General features: G+C 53.1%; 1 protein-coding gene across 2 annotated transcripts; it reads right to left on the reverse strand.

Moving 5' to 3' along the window:
• Positions 1–2,973: 2,973 nt before the first annotated feature.
• Positions 2,974–22,623, reverse strand: LDLRAP1 (low density lipoprotein receptor adaptor protein 1). Of its 2 annotated transcripts, none has more exons than XM_069875269.1 (9): positions 22,494–22,623; positions 18,359–18,501; positions 16,712–16,824; positions 13,866–13,980; positions 11,093–11,165; positions 10,589–10,672; positions 9,133–9,260; positions 7,162–7,196; positions 2,974–5,208 (listed from the first exon to the last, which is right to left on the reverse strand). In XM_069875269.1, exons 1-9 carry the CDS (start codon positions 22,576–22,578, stop codon positions 5,064–5,066), a joined length of 921 nt encoding a protein of 306 aa, XP_069731370.1. In that variant the 5' UTR covers positions 22,579–22,623; the 3' UTR covers positions 2,974–5,063. The 2 variants fall into 2 exon arrangements, with proteins under 2 accessions (XP_069731370.1, XP_069731369.1); XM_069875268.1 differs by having other exon boundaries at positions 2,975–5,208; positions 9,133–9,263.
• Positions 22,624–22,890: the final 267 nt, after the last annotated feature.

Here is a 22,890-nt window from a genome sequence, read left to right on the forward strand (position 1 = left end):
AGCTCCTGGCACCCTGGGGCTGACTATAAAAAGCATCGTGCAAGCATTCAGGTGTTCAGATGAAATATTGCTCCCTTTATTTGTACTTTAAAAAAGAATGATCTGGGTAACGACGGCCCTACAACTCTCGCTCGAGCTTGGCGTGATTTTACAAGCTCTCTCGGTGCCCCAAGGAGGGAGAAGTTCAGAGCTTGAAATCCTGTCACACCGACTGCCGCCGTCCCTGAGGCCGGGAACCTCAGAGCTGGGTTCGGCCTCGACTTTGTCCTTCCTTGAAAGGAAAGACATGGAGCTGTTGGAGTGAATCCAGAGCGGGCCACGAAGGTGATCTGAGGGCTGGAGAACCTCTCTATGAGGCCAGAGAGAGTTGGGGTTGATCAGCCTGGAGAAGAGAAGGCTCTGGGGAGACCTTAGAGCAGCTTCCAGGACTTAAAGGGGCTCCAGGAAAGCTGGGGAGGGGCTCTGGATCAGGGAGGGCAGGGATAGGATGAGGGGAATGGTTTTCAGCTGAAAGAGGGGAGATTGAGATGAGATCTTAGGAAGAAATGTTCTGCTGTGAGGGTGGGGAGGCCCTGGCCCAGGTTGCCCAGAGCAGGGGTGGCTGCCCCATCCCTGGAGGGGTTCAAGGCCAGGTTGGATGGGGCTTGGAGCCCCTGATCCAGTGGGAGGTGTCCCTGCCCATGGCAGGGGTGGGACTGGATGGGCTTTGAGGTCCCTTCAAACCCAAACCATTCCATGATTCTATGATCACTCAAGAGCACTCCTTGAACAGAGAGGAAAAGGCAAGACCTGACAAAATTAATATGTGTAAACCCAAGCTGTAACTTGACAGCAACCAAATAGGTTTGTTGTTTCAGTTTTGGGAGGAGAATTAAATGATTTTTACGAGTCACAGCACCAGCAGTTAACGACATCGGCTCTGAACCATGTGGCTTGTGGTAGCTGCAGGTTTTGTTTCTTTAGCAGGTGATTTTGAGAGGGAGACTGAAGACGGGCTCTGCATTAGCTTCCTCACCCATGCTGGCTACCATCCATAGGATGGATGGAGTTGTTACAACCTATATTAGGAAAAAATTTTTCACGGAAAGGGTTATTGGGCACTGGCAGAGGCTGCCCAGGGAGGGGGTTGAGTCCCCTTCCCTGGAGGGGTTTAAGGGACGGGTGGACGAGGTGCTGAGGGACATGGGTTAGTGATTGATGGGAATGGTTGGACTCAATGATCCAGCGGGTCTCTTCCAACCTGGTGATTCTGTGATTCTGTGTAGACCTCGTGCCAACACGGAGTGACAGACCAGCATTTCACAGCCTGCGCCACCGTCTCTTGCTGCTGTGGCTGCTCCAAGGGAGGAAAAGAGGCAGCTCCACGTCCCCCGGGGTAGGCAGAGCCCCCAGTTCTCCTGGACGCTGCAGCAAACCGAGCAGGCAGCTGCTTTCCTTCGGTGCCATCGCCCCATCTCACCACGCCGAGCCCCTGCCTCCCAAGGACGCTGCCAGCGCCGGGGAAGGAAACGGATGCCGAGAGTTTAACTGGCACTTCAGAAAAAGGTCACATCAAAACTGAAAGATCAATTTGTTCCTCAGCGTCGCCATCAGTTATGCGTGAAGGCGCAGACTGCTGGGACTCGCGGACTCACAATCGGGGGCACCACCTCGCCCTCGAACAGGCAATTTAAGCAGAAAGATGAACATTTGTTGGATTTGTTTTGTTAGTCTAACACTGGGGAAGAGAAGAGGCACCTCTGCAACGTCTCCGTGCTCTGCCCGCAGCCCGGCTCCAATAGCCCACAGGGAGCTCGCTGCTACTCACAGGTTAAATCTTGTTTGTCAGCATCCCCAGATGAATGGTCGGACGCGATGATCCGGTGGGTCTTTTCCAACCTGGTGATTCTATGATTCTATGAATTTCTCCATGCGGTTCCCAGGCAAGTGTGAGCAGCTGGTGGCTGCAGGAGCCCAGTGGCTCCAAGCTCACAGCCAGCAAAGGCAGGAATTGCAGGGGGAGGATGAGTACGCAGGGCAGTGCTGGACTTGCTGGGCTGTTTTTAATGAAAAGGCAGCTGTACAAACTAAACTCCTCACAGGGGAGAAGCATTTTGCACAGCAACTCAGAAACTCTGTCACTTAAGGGATTTTGGTTTCTGATGCTACCAGCACCACGTTTACCTGCAGATGAGACCAAAGTACCAGCCTCTCTATCTGATCCTATAGAATCATGAAATCATTGAGGTTGGAAAAGACCTCTGAGCTCATCCAGTCCAACCATCAGCCCAACCCCACTGTGCCTGCTAAACTGTGTCCCCAAGTGCCACATCTATTTGAACCCCTCCAGGGATGGAGACTCCACCACTGCCCTGGGCAGCCTCTGCCAGGGCTTCACCACTCTGTCAGTGAAGAAATTTTTCCCGCTATCCAATCTAAACCTCCCCTGGTGCAACTTGAGGTCATTTCCTCTCATCCAGTCACTTGTTATTTGGGAGAAGAGACCAGCACCCACCTCCTTCCCAGGAGCTGCAGACAGCAACGAGGTCTCCCCTCAGTCTCCTCTTCTCCAGGCTAAACAGACCCAGGTCCCTCAGCTGTTCCTCATAACACCTGCACTCCATACCCCTCCCCAGCTTTGTGGTCCCCTTTGGACATGCTCCAGCAGCTCCTTTACCTGGAGGCCGATCCAGCGATGCAGAGGCTCAGGCAGGGATGGATTTACAAGTCACCTCTCAGTCTGGAGCAGGAGGGAAGGCAGCCGTCTCACATCCCTCTGTGGCCACACTCAGCCCCACAAGTGTTTCCTGCAGGCAGCACCACCAGCTAGTGCCTAATTTCTCACCTTGATGGCCCTGGAAACTCTTCTGAGGGACACAAACCTCCTGCAGATGTTTCCAATCGCTTACTGCTGCGCATCAAGGGAGGCAGCAAACTCCACCAGCTGGAAATACAAAAGCTTCTCTACATGTTAAAAGCAGCATGATAAAAACAAAGAGACCCAGCACAGAGATTCAAAAAAATGGTGTAAGGTTTATTTTCCTCAGTATGTATATTCTTTACAGCAGAAGGTTTTCTTAAAAAACTATATACACACAGGTCTAGTACTGTGCATCTCAGTATGTGCTCCTAGAGTGTCTAGAAAGGGAGAAAAATCACTGTACAGAGAAATCCTCGTGGCTCATTCTTACAGCCCAAGCTCTTTCCTAGGCGAATCCCCACTCCCCAGGGGCAGGACAAGGCGCTTGATACAACCACTTTGTTTTGGCATCGCGTATGCAACTGGTTCATGTCTCTACCATGTGCCTCGAGCACCAACAAACTGAATGAACCATGGAACAGTTCGGGTTGGAAGGGACCTCAAAGCCCATCCAGTCCCACCCCTGCCATGGGCAGGGACACCTCCCCCTGGATCAGGGGCTCCAAGCCCCATCCAACCTGGCCTTGAACCCCTCCAGGGCTGGGGCAGCCACGATTCCTTTAATTGTGAGACAGACGCTACACGTGCGATCAAATAAGTGACGGGCACAGCAGTTTCAGGATGTAAAACTGCTTTAAACACAATTTTGCAGGATAAACAGAGCACACATTTTATTAAGAGACATGGTGAGTCAGCTTCGCAGGTCCTTGATACCTTCTCACAACAACACTTAGGGATAAAAAACATCAAATCTAAGTCAGAGTCACTCAGCTGTTTCCTAATAAATTCTTACAGCTGACAAAGAGGTTTTTTTTTTTTCCTGCAAGCAGTTTTAAAGAGTTATAAAGAGCTATCTGGGGAATGAATTAGTGTTTCAAACCCAAGTTACAAATCTATAAAACAGATTAGTATACTTCACATAAGGCCACAAACACTGCAAACTGTCAGTGCGACTATTTAGGATCATTAAACTTAATCTTTTAATTAGCATAAGCTTTATTCCTCCATTATTTATTTTCAGTTCCAGGAGCAGATGAAGTTTCCTGAGCCTCACAGGAGACACGGCCGTCGGAGGGGAAGAGGATCGGAGTCGAGCTGGAAGGGGCACCTCTTGGCTAATTGAACACTCAGGTATTGGCCTTGCCTAATCCAATTCCATTTGAGTCTATTGAGCGAGCAACAACCAAACGGTCCTTAGACAGTAGAGGCATGCACAGCCAAATCCATTTAGCAGAGCCAAGAACACAGATCTATTGTGCTGCTGGCTTCACCCAACCTGCAACTTTCAACACGCTTTAGCAAAACAAATGGTTCCTCCTTGGTGGTTTTGCTTGTCAAGCCAAGAGGGCAACAGAGCCTCAGCATTTCGAGTCGCATCACAAACAGTGCACGGGAGTAGTCAGCTCTGAAACAGACTGGGTTCAGGGTTTTTGGGGGTAAATAGCTTCTGGAAGAGAAGTTACAGGCACTGCTTACCTCGACAATTCGGACCACTGCTTGCCGTTCAAGTTATAAAGTGCAAAACTTCCTAAGAGTCTTTGGGTTAAAAAGTGTCAATTCCCATACGGAGCTGGCGGAGAAAGAGCCAGAACGCATTGGGGTGATTGACAACTGTGAGAGTATCACAGACATTCACAACAAAAGCAAGATCTCTGCTACCTCTTTGATTTTGACACTGTTAGCAGCTGCTGCAAATCTCCTCCCCTCGCCTCGGCAGGCGATGTGGTGTTCAAGAAACGGTGGATTAGTAACAGTTGTGCTTGCAATTGCATTTGCATCTGCAGACCTTTGTCTAGAGCAGTATATACAGAGAGACTTTGGTGTTGCATAGTCTTTTTTCAGAGAGAAACAGGCACTGCTGGAGGTTCTTCCATCGTCTATTGCCATCTAATACTGTAGATGCTCTCCACACCTTCCAATAATACATGTAAACTGTAACGGCTGTGAATAAATATATTCAAGAGCATCTTGTGGTTTCAACAAAAGCAAGGTATAAAAATCTGTGTTACATTTCCTAAGCTTTGGTCTAAACTGTGCTGTAATGTCACCTGGCTTGGTGAAGAGCCCTCAAGAGAGTCCCCTGGGCACAGCACCCAGAACAGCAAGATTCAGTCCATGGACTTTTAGTGGTTATTCTCTTGTCAGCTGTTAGATGAACTCGACCTCAAAACATGAACAGATCGTCTTTCTCGCCTGTGTTGGAATCTATTTTATTCCAGTCCACAGGTGAGAGTGTTTCTGCGCTCTGGATGTCTTGGGCTGTCAGTCCCGTGTCGAGGACATGAGGGTTTGTTCTCGACTGAGCCAGTCTGAGAGGGAAGAGAAACAGAAAGTAAGAACACAAATCCGTGCAGTTTATAGCCTGGATGCTCCATGCATCTGTAACACCGAACCTGACCTGCAGCTCCACATTTCAAAGCCCTCTATTGGAATGAAATGGTTTAGTAAGGGGAGAGCTGGCACATAACATTTGCAGCTTTGCTGCTGTTTTATCCTAATATTTGCCCTGCCAGCATCCCAGGAGTTAGCAGTCTGGACATCTCATAAATTAATGGTCTAGCAGAACGGTGCTTTTTTCCTTCCCCAAGCCGGCGGGTGTGTCCTTAGCTGGGATTTCAGTGTAAATGCTCCGCTGACCAAAGCAGCAGCCTCACAGCAGTGACTCAGTTTTCATGGGAGGGTGTCTGGACATGCAGCGTGGCTGCAGCTTTCTGCAACCCAGGCATTTAAGTCCTTTAGTTAAGACCCAGCAGGGCTCAGATGATGTTTAATAGCCCACAGCGTCAGCTTGAAGGGTTCTTCATCTCAGCCCATCCTAACAAGCCCTGGTCTGTTGTGTTGTTATTAAATACCTCTGTGAAAGTGTAACACTGCAGCATCAATTCTCCCAGGGCCAAAGGTTAACTCAAATATTTGGTGTTTCATCCAGCGGAGGCACGATGGCGAATAAGCCTCGGAAGAAACCAGCCACACGCATGGGTTTTAATAAAGAAGAAAAATGACCAGCAGTGATGATGTGTCTGGAAGGCTCTCGGAAGCATCCGCCTCGGAGGAGGAGCAGTCCAAATACTGAGTCACCAGAAGGCCAAGGGTGATGTGACAGCTCGGCATCCAGCAATGCAAAACAAACGACCGCAACCAACATCATCTGCTTAATTAAGTAGGGCAAGGAACAGAGGTGAGGAAACGAGATAACATGAAGTCATAAATTCAGGCAGCCCCTCTATCAAACTTGACTTGGGAACAGGGCTACCATGGAAGTGGAAGCTGTAAATCACTTCTGAGAGCCAAATAAGGCAGGAAGGTCTGTTTCTGTAGGGCTGAGCGTGCAATTCTTTGCGCTGCTGCAAACCTTGGTGGAGGTGAGCGGCTCTACAACGGCGCTGGGCTCGGCCCTGCTCCTGCCTGACTCCCTCTTTTAGTGCCTCCCAGCTGGAGAGGAGGCTGCCTGTAGCATCTGCACTCAGGGCAGCTCTTTACTCTAAGTGGGGTCTCCGCAAACCGCGCTGCCCCAGCAGCTTCACACACTGATCTAGAGGATGAGACCTGCGTACACTAAAACATCCTCGTCACCGGCAGCAGTCTGCCTGCCTGAGGACCGGCAGGAAAACTCACCTGGAGGAAAATGGATTTGTTTAACATTGCTGGATTGCTCGGCGTGCACGTGCAGGGAAGCTCCTAATCTGGACTGGGGAGTCCAGAACGAAGCCAAACGAAGCTACGGCCACAAACTCTGAACGTGCTCAGGTGCACGACTTCAAAACTGGTGCATCAGTCGCCCTGATGCAACTTGTGCTGCAACACAGACTGGTGGAGCAGGGAGGCTGCCCTCAGCAGCTGCTGGTGGCTCAGGGACAGATGGGAATGAGGTCCCAGGGTTATTCCAAACCTCATGCAGGAGTGAGGGTGGGTAAAGTCTAGAAGCGGGGACCAGCATCACTGCAGCTGCAATGGGGGCTGGAAACAGGCAGCCTCAAACCATCCTCGCGAAGTGGAAGCGGACGCACCAACTGCTCGGGGAATTAAATTCCCTATCACATACAGCCTTTCTCCATCCTTAAAAGGTTGTCAAAATATTTGGCTTATCAGCCAGCCTCAAAGCCTATCTTTCAATTACCAGCTGAGGCACTGATGGGGCAGCTGCCTAGGTCAGATTGCGGCAGCTGATTAGATTAAAAGCATTATTAACAGCCAGTCACCAGCCAAGTCCCCAGGGCTGCTCCCCAGTGGCGTGAACTCGTAAAGGGAGTTATTAGAATTACCTTGAAAATGCCTCGTCGAGACCATCATCCATTTCCTTTGTTAAAGAGATAAAAAGAGAGAGAAGTAGTTGCTAAGAGAATGCACAAAAGTGGATTTAGAGATCCAGCTCTGCACTTGAGCACGCCAGACAAAACATACAGGTATATTGATTTGCAAGTGCCTAAAGCAACACAATCTGCCTCCTCAGGCAGGTTTTATCTCACTCTCTGCACAAGCTGCAGGGTGGAGGTGTAACTCTGGGTGGTCCAGGCTTCCTCAGAGCGATCCCAGGGCTTGGGTTTGGATCCCTCACAGTGCAGGGATGGGGCAGAGGCTTAGCCCTTTCCCACCGTCTCAAACCAGGCTAATTCTGCCCTGCTGCCTGCATGGGCTGGACTTGGCCCAGCAGCTGCACCACATCCCCCTCCGGGGTTAACCGCAGCTCTTCCAGCTACTGCCACAAGAGTGGCCCGAGCTGCAGGTTCCTGCTCTGACAGAGCTCGATAAGATGCTCCAGGGAACCCTCGGGGCTTTTCTGGATCAGGAACCCAAAAAGCAACTCTGCAGCAGCCCAGGGGGAAGATGCCCTGCTTGCAAGCACTCCTGGATCCTTCATCTTTGATCTGCTCCTACAGATTCCCAGAGGAAGCATTTGAGCTGCCTGGGGGAGGAAGGTTTCATAGAATCACAGAATCACCAGGTTGGAAAAGACCCACCAGATCATCGAGTCCAACCATTCCCATCAATCACTAACCCATGTCCCTCAGCACCTGTCCACCCGTCCCTTAAACCCCTCCAGGGAAGGGGACTCAACCCCCTCCCTGGGCAGCCTCTGCCACTGCCCAATGATCCTTTCCGTGAAAAATTTTTTCCTGATGTCCAGCCTAAACCTCCCCTGGTGGAGCTTGAGGCCATTCCCTCTCGTCCTGTCCCCTGCCACCTCGGAGAAAAGCCCAGCTCCCTCCTCTCCACAACCTCCTTTTAGGCAGTTGTAGAGAGCAACGAGGTCTCCCCTCAGCCTCCTCTTCTCCAGGCTAAACACCCCCAGCTCTCTCTCCCTCCCAAGGAGGAAGAAGGGCTCTGTGCGAGGGCTTTGCTATTCCCAAAATCTTGTGGTGCACTTATGGAGTTTCTGTAATATGTAAAGTATGAAAGCCCTGCAAGAAGAGTGGGATTGGAGACTGCTGATAAGCCTCCATGATTTGATACGACTTAGAGCTGATCTTCAGGTTTAAGCCGAAAAGCCTCAGGCCCAAACCCAGTAGACTCAGGCTCCAGGAAAAAGCCTTTATCATCCCATTCTCCAAAATTCAGCGTATTGCCAGAGCAGGCATGTGGTGGGAATGAGGTCCCAGGTCAAGAGGGACTTCAAAGATCATCTGGCCCGGCTGGTGAGGCCTCCCTAGGGATGCACACCCAGGCATGCTGGCTAGACTGTTATTTTTCCATTAGCGATCCATGAAGCAATTAAGCCAGATGATTGAGGACATTTTAGAGAAGCCACCCATGCTCACACAAGCAAGATACAGCCACAAACAAGACCGAGGGAAAATAAGAGTAATAAGGAACATAAATATAACCTGGTTTTAGTGAACAGTAAACAAAAGCCATCAACATAATGACTTTTTCCCCTGAATGGCACAGTTAGGTGGTCTCTCAATTAAGTGACAAACCACTGAGAAATGCTGCTCAAGAATAAGTAATATTCAATTACCTGACAGCGGCATTTCTCAGAGTGCCTCGCAATCTCCTTCATTTATTTACCGAGCCTAAAAAGGGCAATGGGTACTTGAACGCTAATCGATCATTTCAAGTAGGACACTGAAACCCTCGCTCAGGAATCTCTGCATGAACAGCTCAGCCGTCCCAGAGCTCCTGGGGGAAATTTATCCAAGGAGAAGCACTATGATGGGACCTGAAGCACAAGAAATGGAGGTGGCATCGCACCCTTCAGCTCAGGAGATGCCGCAGTGCCCCAGGCACACACTTACCCACACCACGTTGTTATTTACAGAGGAGCTGGGCCCAAAAGTGCTGTTATCCAAGCACGGGGAGTCTGTCCTGCTGGTCAGGGGTGATTTGGCAGGATCTTCTAAATCCAGCAAGTTCCCCGTGGCCGCTGCTGTGAACAAAGTGGAAAGGGAATGAGGCAGGGGAGAGGAAATCAGAGACAACACAAAAGCAGTGTCGTGCAGTAATCTCTTCCCCTCAAGAGGGGATCAAAAGAGTGGCATTGAATTCCTCCAGGATGGCCCCAAATTTGAGCCTGGAGGAGCTACGTTCACCCAGGCTGGGGATCTGGTTTCAGACTGAACAATTTGTGATGTTGATCAGGCACCTAAGACCTCTTCAAGAGGGATGAAGGGACGGATTGGCCACCTCCCCACTCCAGCAGAGGATGCTCCTGGGTACCCACGTAGAGCATGAGTCAGGATCAGCCCCAGGCAAAGCTGAGACATCCTCACCCCAGGGTATCCCAACCCCAGTGCTTCGTAGCTCCATGTGGGAACAGACCCCAAACAATTTCCTCAGCTCAGCCCACAGCATCGACTCAGCACCTTACAAAGATGCATCATTATTTTAAGGCCCTGAGGGCAAATGCTGCACGAGGTGAAGAGTGGTTTGTAGCTTGTGGGCTGCTGGTACACCACGGACTGGCTTGTTTCAGGGAAGCCTTGGATCCATCACCCTGCAGTAAGGGTGATGCAGAAGCGCTCCAGCTATAGAGCACCCCCACACAGAAGCCAGAGCCCATTCCTACACCCGTGGCAGCCCCAGGCATCATTTATCCCAATGTGCCACCGCCTGTGACAGATTCCTCCAGTTCTGGGCCTTCACACGAAGAAATGAGACGTGCCAGTTTGGAAGGAAGCCCAGTTTAATGCTGTTTTCCTCCGTGCCAAATCCTCTTATCTCCATGGCCAGCATGGAAGAGAGATTAGCCTTTTGTCCCACTTCTCCCTGGCTACGCGTCTTGCATTTCAGAGGCAGCAGAGAAGCCACGCAAGGCATTGAATTATGAGGCAGTTTACTATTTAACTGTTTTATTTTCACATGCCTCTCCTTCCTTAGGAGAGCCAGAGCAGTACCTGGATATCCATCTCCTTCAGCCAACGGGATAGCAAGTCATTTTGGACTGGTACAAACCCAAAATCAAACTTGGGATGTGCGAGTCTGTGCTAAGCTCATAAGGACATTATGGCCAATTTGTCTCAAGCAGAAGTAAACAGATTTGGGGCAGCAGCTGCTAATGAGGGTCTGCAGGAGATATTTCAGGGGAGACAGAAGGACCTGGCAGGCAGCCTCCACATCCAAAGTACATCTCTTCTACAATAGAACCATTTGCTCCTTGCTCATCTTCAAAGCCCTCCCAGGAGGCTGCCTCACTCAGGAAAAACCCCACAGGACCTCAGGCTGCTCCCCATCCCCAAGCTGTTGGTGACTTACATGTGTCTGAACGGACAGGGGCTTCTGAGCTGGGGCTGCTCGTCCCTTCTCCTTCCAAGATGGACCTTTCCCGCTTCTCCTTCTCTGAAAAAGAAGGAGACCCCATCACTGCCCGCAGAGTGCTTCCCTGCCAGTTTTTAGGGTGGAGGGACAGGGAGGACGGTGAGGATGAGCCACCAGGTCTCTTCTCCCCAGAGCAACCACATGGAAGGTGAAAGCAAAATCCTCAATAGCAGCCAGGCTCTGCAGTTCCACAGCCAAGCACCAAGCACCAAGCCCCTCACAGCACGCCTACATCACAGGAGCGCAGCCAGAATTTGGTTGGATTTACAAGGCTGTCAAGAGAATCCTGGAAGATGCCTTAAATCACATCGGAGGTTGGATCAACCTTAACAGCAGCCTGGAAATCTGGAGGGCGAGGGGGAAAGGCACTTGAAAGCTGGAAAAAAAAAGTCATCCCTTGAAATCCTAGACGAAGAGTGGGAAGAGAGAAGAAAACCTCACCTTCCTTAGCAGCTTGCCAGAACTCAAATGCAATTTTGAAGGCCTGGGCTACGGTGAGGGTGACCGCTTGCGCCTGGAAAGACAGCAGGGAGGCAGCATGTTAATGGATGGGTCTGCGTGTAGATTTAAATCATTTGGAGGTTTTGCTCTGCAGATTCACATTAACCTGGATCCAACCAGTTCTCCATTGTGCAGGCTCCACGCCTGGCTGGGGAGAAGTAATCAAAGATCAATGGAAGCAGAGACTTGCTCTGTGTAGGACACGCAACTCGTTGTGGATTTGTCTTTAGGTGTAACTACAAGAAGGAGGAGGCATGAATGTCACAGGCACCGCGCTGATGGATGGGGACAGAAGAGCTGCTCCCGACCGCAGGACCTGCGCGGGACCTAAAAAAATTCAAGTGCTGCACAGCTCCAGGCTCATCCTTGCAGAGGATCCCTCTGAGGGATGTGGCCTGGGCTGCACCTGAAGAGCATCATCCACCAGAACAATTTCAAAGGGAAGCAGTGCCTGGGCTAAGCCCTGGACCACTCTTGGCCACATCAGTGCTGGGAAGGGATATACAGAGCTGTGGTCCATCCCCTCTATGGCTGGATCCATGAGGATGCTTTGAATTTGCAGCTCTCTCCAATGGGAAGCCACCCGAGAGGCAGGACAAGAGAGACCCCAAGGGCTTCCCTTGGCTCCCCCGAGCTACACTGGGGTCTTGCTGGCTTCGGCCAACACTGAGGGTTTGTTTTCCAAAAGCCAGAGTCACAACAGGAGCAGGGACACCTTCCCTCTAGCCCCTCCATTCTGCCCCAAGCTGATAGCTTGAGCAGCATTAAAAAACCCCACCACCTTCAATAGCCCGAGCTGCTGGAGGATGTATAAATAGTGCCATAAATGCCACTTTCATTAGGAGAAGGCAGAGCTCCCGAGCAATTTAAGTACAAGGAGATAACGAGTAGCACTCTGCAGGAGCCTGGAGGCACAAGTTTGCTTTCCGAAGTTGCAAACTAAACAAATCCGGGTGCGTAACCCGCAGCCCCTGGGAGCGGGGAGGACAGAGACATGATGGGGAGCACGCACAGGGCACAGGCGTCCCCCAGAAGCCAGACAGGAGGGGTGAGGAGCCCCAGCAAACCCCTTGCTGCCAATTAAGCCTCGCAAAGCTCATTTGAATGTCGGAGCTATTTACATCTTTGATGGAAGTGCAAACGCTTTATGGCAAAAACTTAAATATGGTAATTAAGTATGAAACTCCTCACAGCTGTTTACAATTTAAGCTGTCACATCTGAATCAAGTTTAATAGACCCAGAGACCGTTGAGAATTACCCATGAACTAAAAATACGGACTAATTATACACCCATGACTGGGAGCTGTGTGTACATTCAAGGACCCTGCCCTGGGGCAGGGACCGTCCCTGGTCTGGGGACAGGGCACGGCGTTCATGCATTTTATAGACAAAATACTTCTAGTTATTGCCACAAAAGGCCTTGGAGAACCTTATTTGGAGGGAGACGCACTGAGCTGATGTACCACTGCGATAATTCTTTTAGCACTGGGGAGATTTAAATTTTAATTTGCAGAGCGAAGCTTATCTTCACCGTGCAAGGATGGGAGCACACACCGCAGAAAGGAGACAACTTGTAGCTTCCATTATTCTCTCACTGGGAAAAAAAAAATGAGGCAGGAGAAGCACAGAATGTTAACAGAGCTGCAGCAGCCGTGCTTCGGACACAGGGATGCTCCTAATCACAGGGATGCTCGTAAGGACCCAGGGATTGGATGCATCAGGTGGGAACAGCTCTCAGAAGGTTTGTTTCCCTGCAGATTTGAGTGATCCTGTTCTCCAGTCCCAAAACAGGCACCAGAAGAAGGACTTCTCGGGGCAGAGGGATCCTACCTGCCCTTCCTCTTCCATAGAGCCTCCTTTCTGTTGTGAGCAGGGGGCTCAGTCCCACTTCTGGCTCCATTTGAGAGACCTCCAGGGCTCTCCTTACCTCACTTGCACTGGTGCCCAGTGACCCACTTCTCCCCCTAGCCAGGTCATCAGTGCTGGGTCTCTGCCCATCCTGATGCACTGAATCAGCAGGAAAACTATCCCATGAGCAGGTTCAAAACAAGAGCCGGAGACTGTTTTCCATAGACAGATCTCTCCCTCGAGCCCCATCCTCAGCACGCAGCAGGTTCTCCTGCACTGCTCCCATGCAAAGACCCCACTAAAAATGGGACAGGGAGCTTCAAGAGCAAGAAATCGAAGGAAGCCAGGGCAGTGAGCCCAGAACCGCTGGCTAAATGCCTCCCATCAATGCAGCCGCCCCCTGGGCACCTCGCTGCCAGCCTCCCTTGAGACCTCAGTGCCTGCCAAGGCCTCTCCACACGCCGGGCTCAGCCAGGCGCCAGCAGCCCCGGAAAGCAGATGTCGAGCAGGGAAGAGTCCCAGCAGCCAGGAGCACAGCAGAGCAGAGGTGTTTCAGGTGCTGGTGCGGGGCCAGGTCCTCTCACACCTACCCCGGACCTCGGAGCAGAGCTTTTACCTGCCAAGACGATGGGCTGAACCCAGCCCGGAGCTACGTGCGCTCGAGAGCGACAGCCAGGCAGCACCGCCAGGATCCGCTGCCTCCAAGGCGGCAGGGATGGCAACAGGAGGGTGGGTGCTCTCCCACAGCCGTTTGCTGCAGCAAACGCCCTAAGCAGGGGCAGAGCTGTTATCTCACCGCCACATCCCCTCTCTCTCTGCTTCCTCCTCCTACAGCCACATCCCCATTTCTTCCTCTGGACTGACCATTTTCCGTTTGGTACAGAGGAAGGCATGGCACTCCAGGTTCTCATTGAGCTGGTTCTGGGCAATGTAGGCAAACACTTTATCGTGGATCTTGTCTGCTGTGCAGTAGGATATCCTGAAAGACAGAACGAAACGTCTTGTCTGGGGCACCGCACACAGGAGTGAGCAACCAACCCCTCCTCTGACCTAACCCAGGGCTTCCAGCTCTGGGGCCAAGCAGGGAAGGCAGAGGGAGCGTGGGAGCGTTACCAGGCTTCAGCACAACTTCTTCCCAAAGCAGAGGGGTCGATGCCACTGGCTGGAGCTTAAGAAGAGCCCAGAGCAACTCCCACAGCCATGGTGTGAGCCATGTGCATGTAGGAGGTAGGAAAGAAGAGAAAGCGTTCCATCTTGTGGAAAAGGACAGGTTAGAGAAGGTAAAGAGTCTCTAGTGTGCCAGCCTGGGACTATGCCTGACAAATGCTCTGCCTTCAGAAGAGAGACTCTGGACGATCGTGCTCGGAGGATAAGCTTGCAAGGAGAAAGAAGGACTTTTTCTCAACCTACAATTTAATCTTGAGGCTCAAACAAGGGAAAGACATTAATGCAGGGATGCCCAAGAAAAGCAGTCAGAAAGGCTGAAATACAAGCTCAGAGATGCGCAATAGCAGATGCACAGGGTTCTCTGAGACCTCTGAGCGCTCGGGACACAGGGAAGGAGGTTCAGCCTCCCAATTGCAGTGTCCCCAAAGATCTCCCAGCCCCCAGGCAGGGCAGAGCTGACTCCAATATGCTGAATAAGGCTCTGGAAGAGCAACAGGCTGAGGAGTTTGGGGAGAGCAGGCTACGATCGAGAGCTCAGCTCCCTTCTGCAGGGCAGCGGGTCCCTCAGCATCAGCCACCATTTCCTCCCATGGGTCCCTCTGTACCAGGAGCTGCAGGACTGAGCATCTCGTCTGAAGACAGCAAGCACCAGCCAAAGCAGCCCCAGAAGTTTAGTGCAAGGCAGCAGGTACTAGCAGGGAGCAAAGCCTCTTCCCTGGGCATGCAACAAATCAGAGAGGTGTTAAGGAAAGAGAAAACGCCAGGAAAAACTGGGATGCTTTGGTTAAAGGTCTCCCATGGCCCCAGGTTGTCCCTTCAGCTCGTGCTCTCACTGCCCCCGAGAGTTTGCAGGGAGGGGACAGGAAGGTTCCAGCTCCCACCAGATGTTGAGACTTAAAAAAGCCACATTCAAAATCTATTTACAACACATTAGTTTCCTGGTGTGTGTGAGGATGCCTCTGCTCAATGGCCTATATTTTCTTTTCCAGAGCTGAGCCATACCATGTATAAAGAGGCACTCGGAAGTTCACTCCTTTCTCCCACAACAGTGTTGCTGCTCTTTCAATAATTGTGACAAAGCCACAGAAGGTCATCATCACAGGCACGTGGCCCTCGCAGCACCCCCAGCGCTCAGCTCAACGTTCGATGGCCAATTATTTCCAGGGAAAGGATAACACGCGCCTGCGAGCCAGTTTTACAACAGAGGCCTCTGGCAGCGGCACATCTGGTGACAGCGGCTGTTTTAGCAGTGGCCACCCCGTCCTGCTCAAACACCTGATCTGGGGCAAGAGCTCTGAGCCAGCACCTCCCCAGAGAGCAGAAAAGCCAAAGAGAAGTCAGCAGAGGTGTTAGAGGAAAGCCCTGGCACCGCCACCGGTGAAGCACGCTCGCAGAGGAGGGAGGCGACCCCTCCACAAACACAAACCCCAGGTTTCACCTTAACTCCCCCTCATGCAGCACCAGCATCTCTGGGGAGCAGCATCATTCCTCGTGCCAACAGCCTATGTAGGACATGCTGAGTTCAGCCAGCTGGATCGAGGGGATGCTCGTACACGAGCACTGACTGGCAGGAACAGCTTTATTGCCAGCTGTTAAAGCGTCCAGGCAGAATTTAAGGCAGCATCTTAAAACCCAAACCCCCCACAGCTCTGCCTGCCCTTCACACCAGTGCAGCGATCCTGATTTTGGCGTGATGGCACTCGTGGCTGCTGTGCCCAGCTCTGCTCTGTGGCAGCTGGTTTATCTCCTGGAGAGGGCTGAGGCTCAGCACCGGTGGCCGTACGCAGCTGCTTAGTTTAAACTGGAGAAAAGCAAGCGGGTTAGTTTGGTTAAAGAGAGTGAACCAACCCAGTGCTCCCCAATCCACATTTAGCAAAGGGGTACAGAGCAACAGGTGAAGAAGAAAAGCAGAGTCAGGGGGATGCAGGGGAAGAAGCGATGGAGGAGGTGGAGAAGGGCCAGATCTGAGCTGAGCTCTGCTACGCCAGGCCTGTGCCTGCCTCCAGCCTCTCCTCGGAAGAAACACTTGCCAAAGGCTGAGGAGCAGATATGGGATAACCCCATCCTCGTCCTCCCCACCCTGCTACTGGGTCTCAGCAGCTGTCCCAGCTCCACTCTTTGTCAGAGCTACTTAAACAGATCAGAGATGCAGAGCAGCCAGCGAGGGGAGGGCAGCCCTGGGTCCTCACCCGCTCAGAGACGCTCTGATGTCTGTACTCGACTCTTGCCATCACTCTGATGCTTTGGCTTTTCTAATGCTGAGAAGAGGCAGTAAAGCCACACGTACCTGTGGAGCACTTGGCTGTGGACCTGCCATCCATACACACGACACCTCCAGGCTTGTTATATCTTTCCCTACCCCTGGCTGGGCACTTATTGCACCAGATGTAAATCTACCTCAGATTTAGCAACGGCCCTCCTTCCCCACCACTGTTTCCACCAAGATGTGATGGCAAGTGAGGCATCAGCTCAGCCCAGGTGGAGATCAGAGTAGACAAGGACCCTCGGGGCACACACCCACTGAAGCGCATCCTGGAACCCACCTGTATATGGAGACATTCTCGATCAGCTCGTTTGTTCCGCTGTCATTCAACACGATCCCTCTAGGTGAGACTTTCAGAGTCACTTTCTGCAGTTTCTTTCCACTTGCTTTTGCCTTTGGGAGGAAAAGGGAGAGGAAAGTCACAAGCTTTTAAAAATGATACATCCAAAGGCACAGAAGCAGAGCAGATACTCTGGATACCACAACCCAGCAGGCACATTAATAAGAGTTGTTGGTACAAGAGAATGCATTCACTTCCAGGTGTGACAAGGCACTCGTTAGAACTTTTCCTTCCCTGAAGCAGTGATTTTTGCTGGCATTAATGAGACAAGGACACAACCCCTCCACTCCACCCCACCCCACACAGAGGTACTTCCATCCCAGCACCTTTATGAGGACTTCCCTGTGGGCCAATGGGACAAAGCAGTTCAGCTCTGGCCTGGAGAGTTTGGTCTTTAGGGCCAGCTCCGGAGCAGAAAGGAGACCAGCACAGCAAGGGACAGTCCCACAGGACACAGGCTCCCAAGCAGCTGGCTTCAAACTGTGCTGCCAAACCTTATTCAAGCAGCAAAGCATCCCCACACTAAGGTCAGGACATGAGCTTAAAAAGTAACCAGATTTTTAAGGGCCACTTTCTCTCATTTACTACTCTCATCCTTTCACCCTTCAGGCTACATTTGGCTCGCCTCCCAGCTTCTCTCCCTAAAAATATACACCGCGGGCAGACTGCAGAGCTGGACCCTCAGCCCTGCACCCTGCGCACCTCGCTTGAGCCACATTCAGACCAGCCAGTGGTAGGTCTTGACCCTCCAGGCTGGCCTCAGCCCTGGGGCTTTTATTTAAAGGCTCTGTTCTCGGTCGATCAGAGCAGACGTGAAAGGCTTTGCCAGTGGCTCCCGTTTCATGTGAGCCCTCCCCTCCTGTCCAGCTCAGCACATGCCAGGAAAGGATCCATCATTACTCAGCGCAGCTCGCCACCCCATTGAGTTTTATGATGGTTAACTGTACGGTTGGGTCTTTGCCTCATTCAGTTTTATAAGGCTTAAAGAAGTGTTAATTTTACTTGGAGCCTGGTAAGCAGGGGCTCCAGGGAGGCTTGGTGCTAGAGGATGGCTGAAAATCTATCCCTCTCGCATCAGAGGTCAGAGCAGACAGTCGCTGCATTGGCTGGGAATTGAGCAAGCTGTCCTGCTCCCTTCTCCTCTTAACCCTCCAAATCCCAGGAAGGAAAACTCAGAACTGTATCCCAGCTCTTGCTCATGCGCTGGCTGCACTCAAAGCACTGTCCCTGCCCTGCTCAGGGAGAGACGGCCCTGGGGAAGGCTGATTTCACTAGGTCAGAGGCTTCTCCCACTCCCAGGGTCATCCAAGCTTATCATGGACAGCCAGAGCTCAGACACGTTACACCAGCTTTCCGCAGATTGCTCCATCCGCAGGCTGGGGCTGGTCCCAAGCCCCCCCCAGTGCTGCTCTCTGCATCTCTACTGACACCACCAGCTGCCTGCTCACCTCTGGACCCGCAGTCCTGACACCCCCAGGCTGCAGACAAACAGCGCTGCCTCCAGATCTGCGGCTTTTGAACCCCTCCCCAGTGACAGAGTGATTTGAGCAGCAGGAGACAGAGCTCTGTGCCAGCACGGACACTCACGGTGGCCACGATCCTTTTGACAGCAGCTGCGGAGAGCTCCTCTCCCTTGGGCTGCTCCACTAGCGTCATGCCCATGTACTTGAGGCTGAAAAGCATCCCCTCCAGCAGCGTCTCACGGGTGTCTGTCCAGTTCTCCGGGAGCTCTAGAGAGGAAAAAAAGAGGCTGTTGGATTCCTAAATGCATAAGGACATCCTTGTCAAGTCCAGAGGGAAAGTATAGGTACGACCAGGGGGTTGGTTTGGCCATGCTGGGCATTCATAGCTCTTGTGATGTGCTGGAGGAAGGACATGGGACAGAGACAAGAATAACCCCTCTGGCCTCAAGTTGCACTGGGGGAGCTTTAGACTAGATATTAGGAAAAAATTCTTTGCTGCAAGAGTGGTGAAGCCCTGACAGAGGCTGCCCAGGGCAGGGATGGAGTCTCCATCCCTGGAGGGGTTCAAAAACCACGTGAACGTGGCACTTTGGGACATGGTTTAGCAGGCACGGGGGTGCTGGGCTGACGGTTGGACTGGATGAGCTTAGAGGTCATTTCCAACCCTAAGGATTCTATGACTCTAAGTTCTTTCCACAAGCCCCAGCAAATATTAGCTTAATTGTGAGTGTCCAGGCCTACCCTATAACATAGGGGATCCTGAGCATCACTGTGGCTCCACGCATAGCAATAACCTTCCCCTGCACTAACCATCACCCACCCGCAGAGGCTAAGACAGGATTTGCTGTAGCTAAGCCCCTGCATGGCTGCAGGAATCCAGGTGATGTGCTGTGACTTGCTAAATTGGTCACTAATAGCCCTGAGAAGCCCATAACACAGGGAAACAGTGAGGAGAGGTCTCTGCTTTCCCCTGGAAATCACCAAGGAGCCACCAGCATCTTCTCTTACGTGCTGGAAAGGCCAGTCCTAAATACAGAGATGAGTTCGGGACCAGACTGAAAGTCAGGTGGGCATTTCTAAGCCCGAAATTGCATCGCAGGAGCAAACTTCCAGCCATGGAGCTGGCACCCCAGGACCTGCAGCTCTCTTGTTTAAGAAGGATCTTGCCTTGAGGCAGCAAACCACAGCCCTGCCAAGGCACCTCATGGCCCTGGGGAGCGACAGGGCTCATGGAGAGGAGCCTCCACTCACTGCAGACAAAACATGGCCCTGAAGGCTTCAGTCTTGTATCCAGCCTCCTTCAGCTGCCTCCAAAGAGTGAGGCCAAACTGCAGCTCCCTGCAAAACTGGAGGGCAGGGGACAGCAGGGGGAGAGAATCTGTTAAAGCCAGTCCAGAAGAGAGCATGGAGATGATGTGAGGGCTGAAGCACCTCTGCTATGAGGACAGGCTGAGAGTTGGGGTTGTTCAGCCTGGAGAAGAGACGGCTGCAGGGAGACCTTAGAGCAGCTTCCAGGGCTGAAAGGGGCTCCAGGAAAGCTGGGGAGGGGCTCTTGATCAGGGAGGGCAAGGATACGATGAGACGGAATAGTTTTAAGCTGAGAGAGGGGAGATTGAGATGAGATCTTAGGAAGAAATGTTCTCCTGTGAGGGTGGGGAGGCCCTGGCCCAGGTTGCCCAGAGAAGCCGTGGCTGCCCCATCCCTGGAGGGGTTCAAGGCCAGGTTGGATGGGGCTTGGAGCCCCTGATCCAGTGGGAGGTGTCCCTGCCCATGGCAGGGGTGGGACTGGATGAGCTTGAGAGTCCCTTCCAACCCAAACCATTCCATGATTCTATGAGACGCAGCCCTGGGGTAACCCCCGGTGACTCAGCCTCCCAACAAAGGTGAGATGGGAGTAAAACTCATAAACCGTGGCACCATTCCCAGCACTGGGCACGGGTGCCAGCAGTGAACCGCCTCGGCCAGCACCGCACTGACTAAGGTCTACATGATGGTAGCTGGGTGGGAGCGGCCTCCAGGGAGACAAGGGTTTTGCAGGAGCTCAACACCAACATACAGATCCCAAAGCTGGAAAGGGAAAGGAAGCACCAAGAACCTGGGATACTGTATTAACCTTGTGCCTCAGCCAGAAACAGGATGCCAGTGAAAAGCCTGGATCACAGAATCACCAGGTTGGAAAAGACGCACCGGCTCATCGAGTCCAACCATTCCTATCATACACTAAACCATGTCCCTCAGCACCTCATCCATCCATCTTTTAAAAAACTCCAGGGAGGGTGACTCAACCCCCTCCCTGGGCAGCTTCTGCCACTGCCCAATGATCCTTTCCGGGAAAAATTGTTTCCTAATGTTCAGCCTGAACCTCCCCTGGTGGAGCTTGAGGCCATTCCCTCTCGTCCTGTCCCCTGTCACTTGGGAGAAGAGCCCAGCTCCCTCCTCTCCACAACCTCCTTTCAGGTAGTTGGAGAGAGCAATGAGGTCTCCCCTCAGCCTCCTCTTCTCCAGGCTGAACACCCCCAGCTCCCTCAGCCACTCCTCGTAAGGCCTGTTCTCCAGCCCAGCACCTCACACTGCCCTGGACGCTGCCGGCTGCAGTGAGGTGCCTGGCACCCCCCGTTTGCGCTGGCCTGGGACGGAAACAGGGGTGGTTTAAGTGCTGCCACTGAAGAGCTTTCAGAAAGGAAGAAGCATTCGAGGCCGCACAGACACACAGACTCCACACATCCTCTTCTGCACCGTTCACCTCCACCTCACCGGGTACCACAAGCAGCCAGGCCTGAGGTGCCTCTGTCCCATGGGGTGACGGTGACACCCCCCACCCCGCGGAGGGCACGAGGCTGGTTTGCAGGCTCAGCGGGAGCCCGAGGGCACCGTGTCTCCTGTGCCTCTCTGCCAGGCACATCCCACAAGGCCACGCTGGGGCAGCCCCCCGAGCCCCTTAATCCGAGCGGAAAGGTGTAAGGATGCCAGGTCAATCCCATCAGATTAGTGAAGTCAAGGAGTTTGATCTCGCCTCGGGGTGGCAGGGGGTGCAAGGAGGGCAAGGCACCCTCCTCCTCCTCGTTGCGATGCTCGGGCTCACGGCCACCCAAGGGGACAGCGGGGATGGTTTCCTTCTCGCTGGCCACAGGGGAAGAACGCTTAGCCAGGGCTGAGTGGCCGCTTGCCCAGGGGCCATCGATTGCGTGACGTAAAATGGGACGAGGCCAGAAATTGCCCACAGGGCTTCTCCATCCCTCGCTGCAGCTTGTGCCACGGGGACAGGGACGGAGATAGGGACACCCCCCCGGCTCCCACCCCACTGCTACATGGGGGAAGGGGTGCAAGGAGGGCTAAAAGGAGTGAAAAAAGGGATGCGAGAAGAAAAGGGAGTGCAGGGGGGTGAAAAAATAGGTGGGGAAGAGCATGGGATGGAAAGGGGGTGCAGAAAGGGGGAAGGAGAAGATTAAAGAGGGAGAAAAGGGGGTGCAAGAGGGGTGAGAAGTGGGGTATGGGCAGGAAGGAAGAAGAAAAGCTGGGGATGTGGAACAAGGCAGGGGGGAAAGGAAAAGAGGCGGGGGGAAAGGAAAAGAGGCGGGGGGAAAGGAAAAGAGGCGGGGGGGAAAGGAAAAGAGGCGGGGGGGAAAGGAAAAGAGGCGGGGGGGAAAGGAAAAGAGGCGGGGGGGAAAGGAAAAGAGGCGGGGGGGAAAGGAAAAGAGGCGGGGGGGAAAGGAAAAGAGGCGGGGGGGGAAGGAAAAGAGGCGGGGGGGGAAGGAAAAGAGGCGGGGGGGGAAGGAAAAGAGGCGGGGGGGGAGGAAAAGAGGCGGGGGGGGAGGAAAAGAGGCGGGGGGGGAAGGAAAAGAGGCGGGGGGGGAGGAAAAGAGGCAGGGGGGGAGGAAAAGAGGCAGGGGGGAAGTGCATGGGTAGCAAATGGGGTGCAGAAGCGGGGACAGAGAACATCAAGGAGGGAGAAAAGTGAGTACAAGAGCGGGATAAAGGTAGGAAGGAAGAAAAAGGGGTGATGTGGGGCAAGGGGGTGCGGGAGGAGGGAAGGTGGGGCGGTACCCGGGGGTGCAGGGCAAGGGAAGGGGTTGCGGGACAAGGGGGTTGAAGGACAAGGGGATGCGGGACAAGGGAAAGGGGGTGGAGGACAAGGGGGATGCGGGACGAGGATGGGGTGCAGGGAAGGCGGGGGGGGGGGGACACGGGGAGGGGACGCGGGACAGGGAAAAGGGGGTGCGGGCCGAGGAATGGCGAGGGGAGGGGCCCGCGGGTCTCACTCTTGTGGCGGCCGCCGGCCCAGGAGGGTTTGTGGGCGCTGGGGCTCCGGAGCAGCGCTCGCCCCGCCGACTTGAGCGCGTCCATCCCGGCCCCGCCGCAAACTTTCCAGCGGCGCCAGCGCTGACGGCGTCCGGGGGGCGGGGCCTGTATGCAAATCAGCGCGTGACGTCATCAAACCACGCCCCCTCACTCGGGTTCCCGCCCTTTTTTTGTGGGGGGGTGGAACCAAGCAGAGACATGGTGGGGGGCCAAAAGCTGGTGGTGGTGATGAAATGTGGGGCTTGTTGTACCCCATAGAACGTACTCCCTGCACACCTGGGGGTTCCCGCAAAAATACTGCCCCCCCCCCCAAGATTTAGGGCCTGTTACACTCCATAGAGCGTCCTCCTTAAACAC

This window comes from Phaenicophaeus curvirostris, chromosome 23 (genome assembly GCF_032191515.1).
Source record: "Phaenicophaeus curvirostris isolate KB17595 chromosome 23, BPBGC_Pcur_1.0, whole genome shotgun sequence".
Taxonomy (NCBI): Eukaryota; Metazoa; Chordata; class Aves; order Cuculiformes; family Cuculidae; genus Phaenicophaeus; species Phaenicophaeus curvirostris.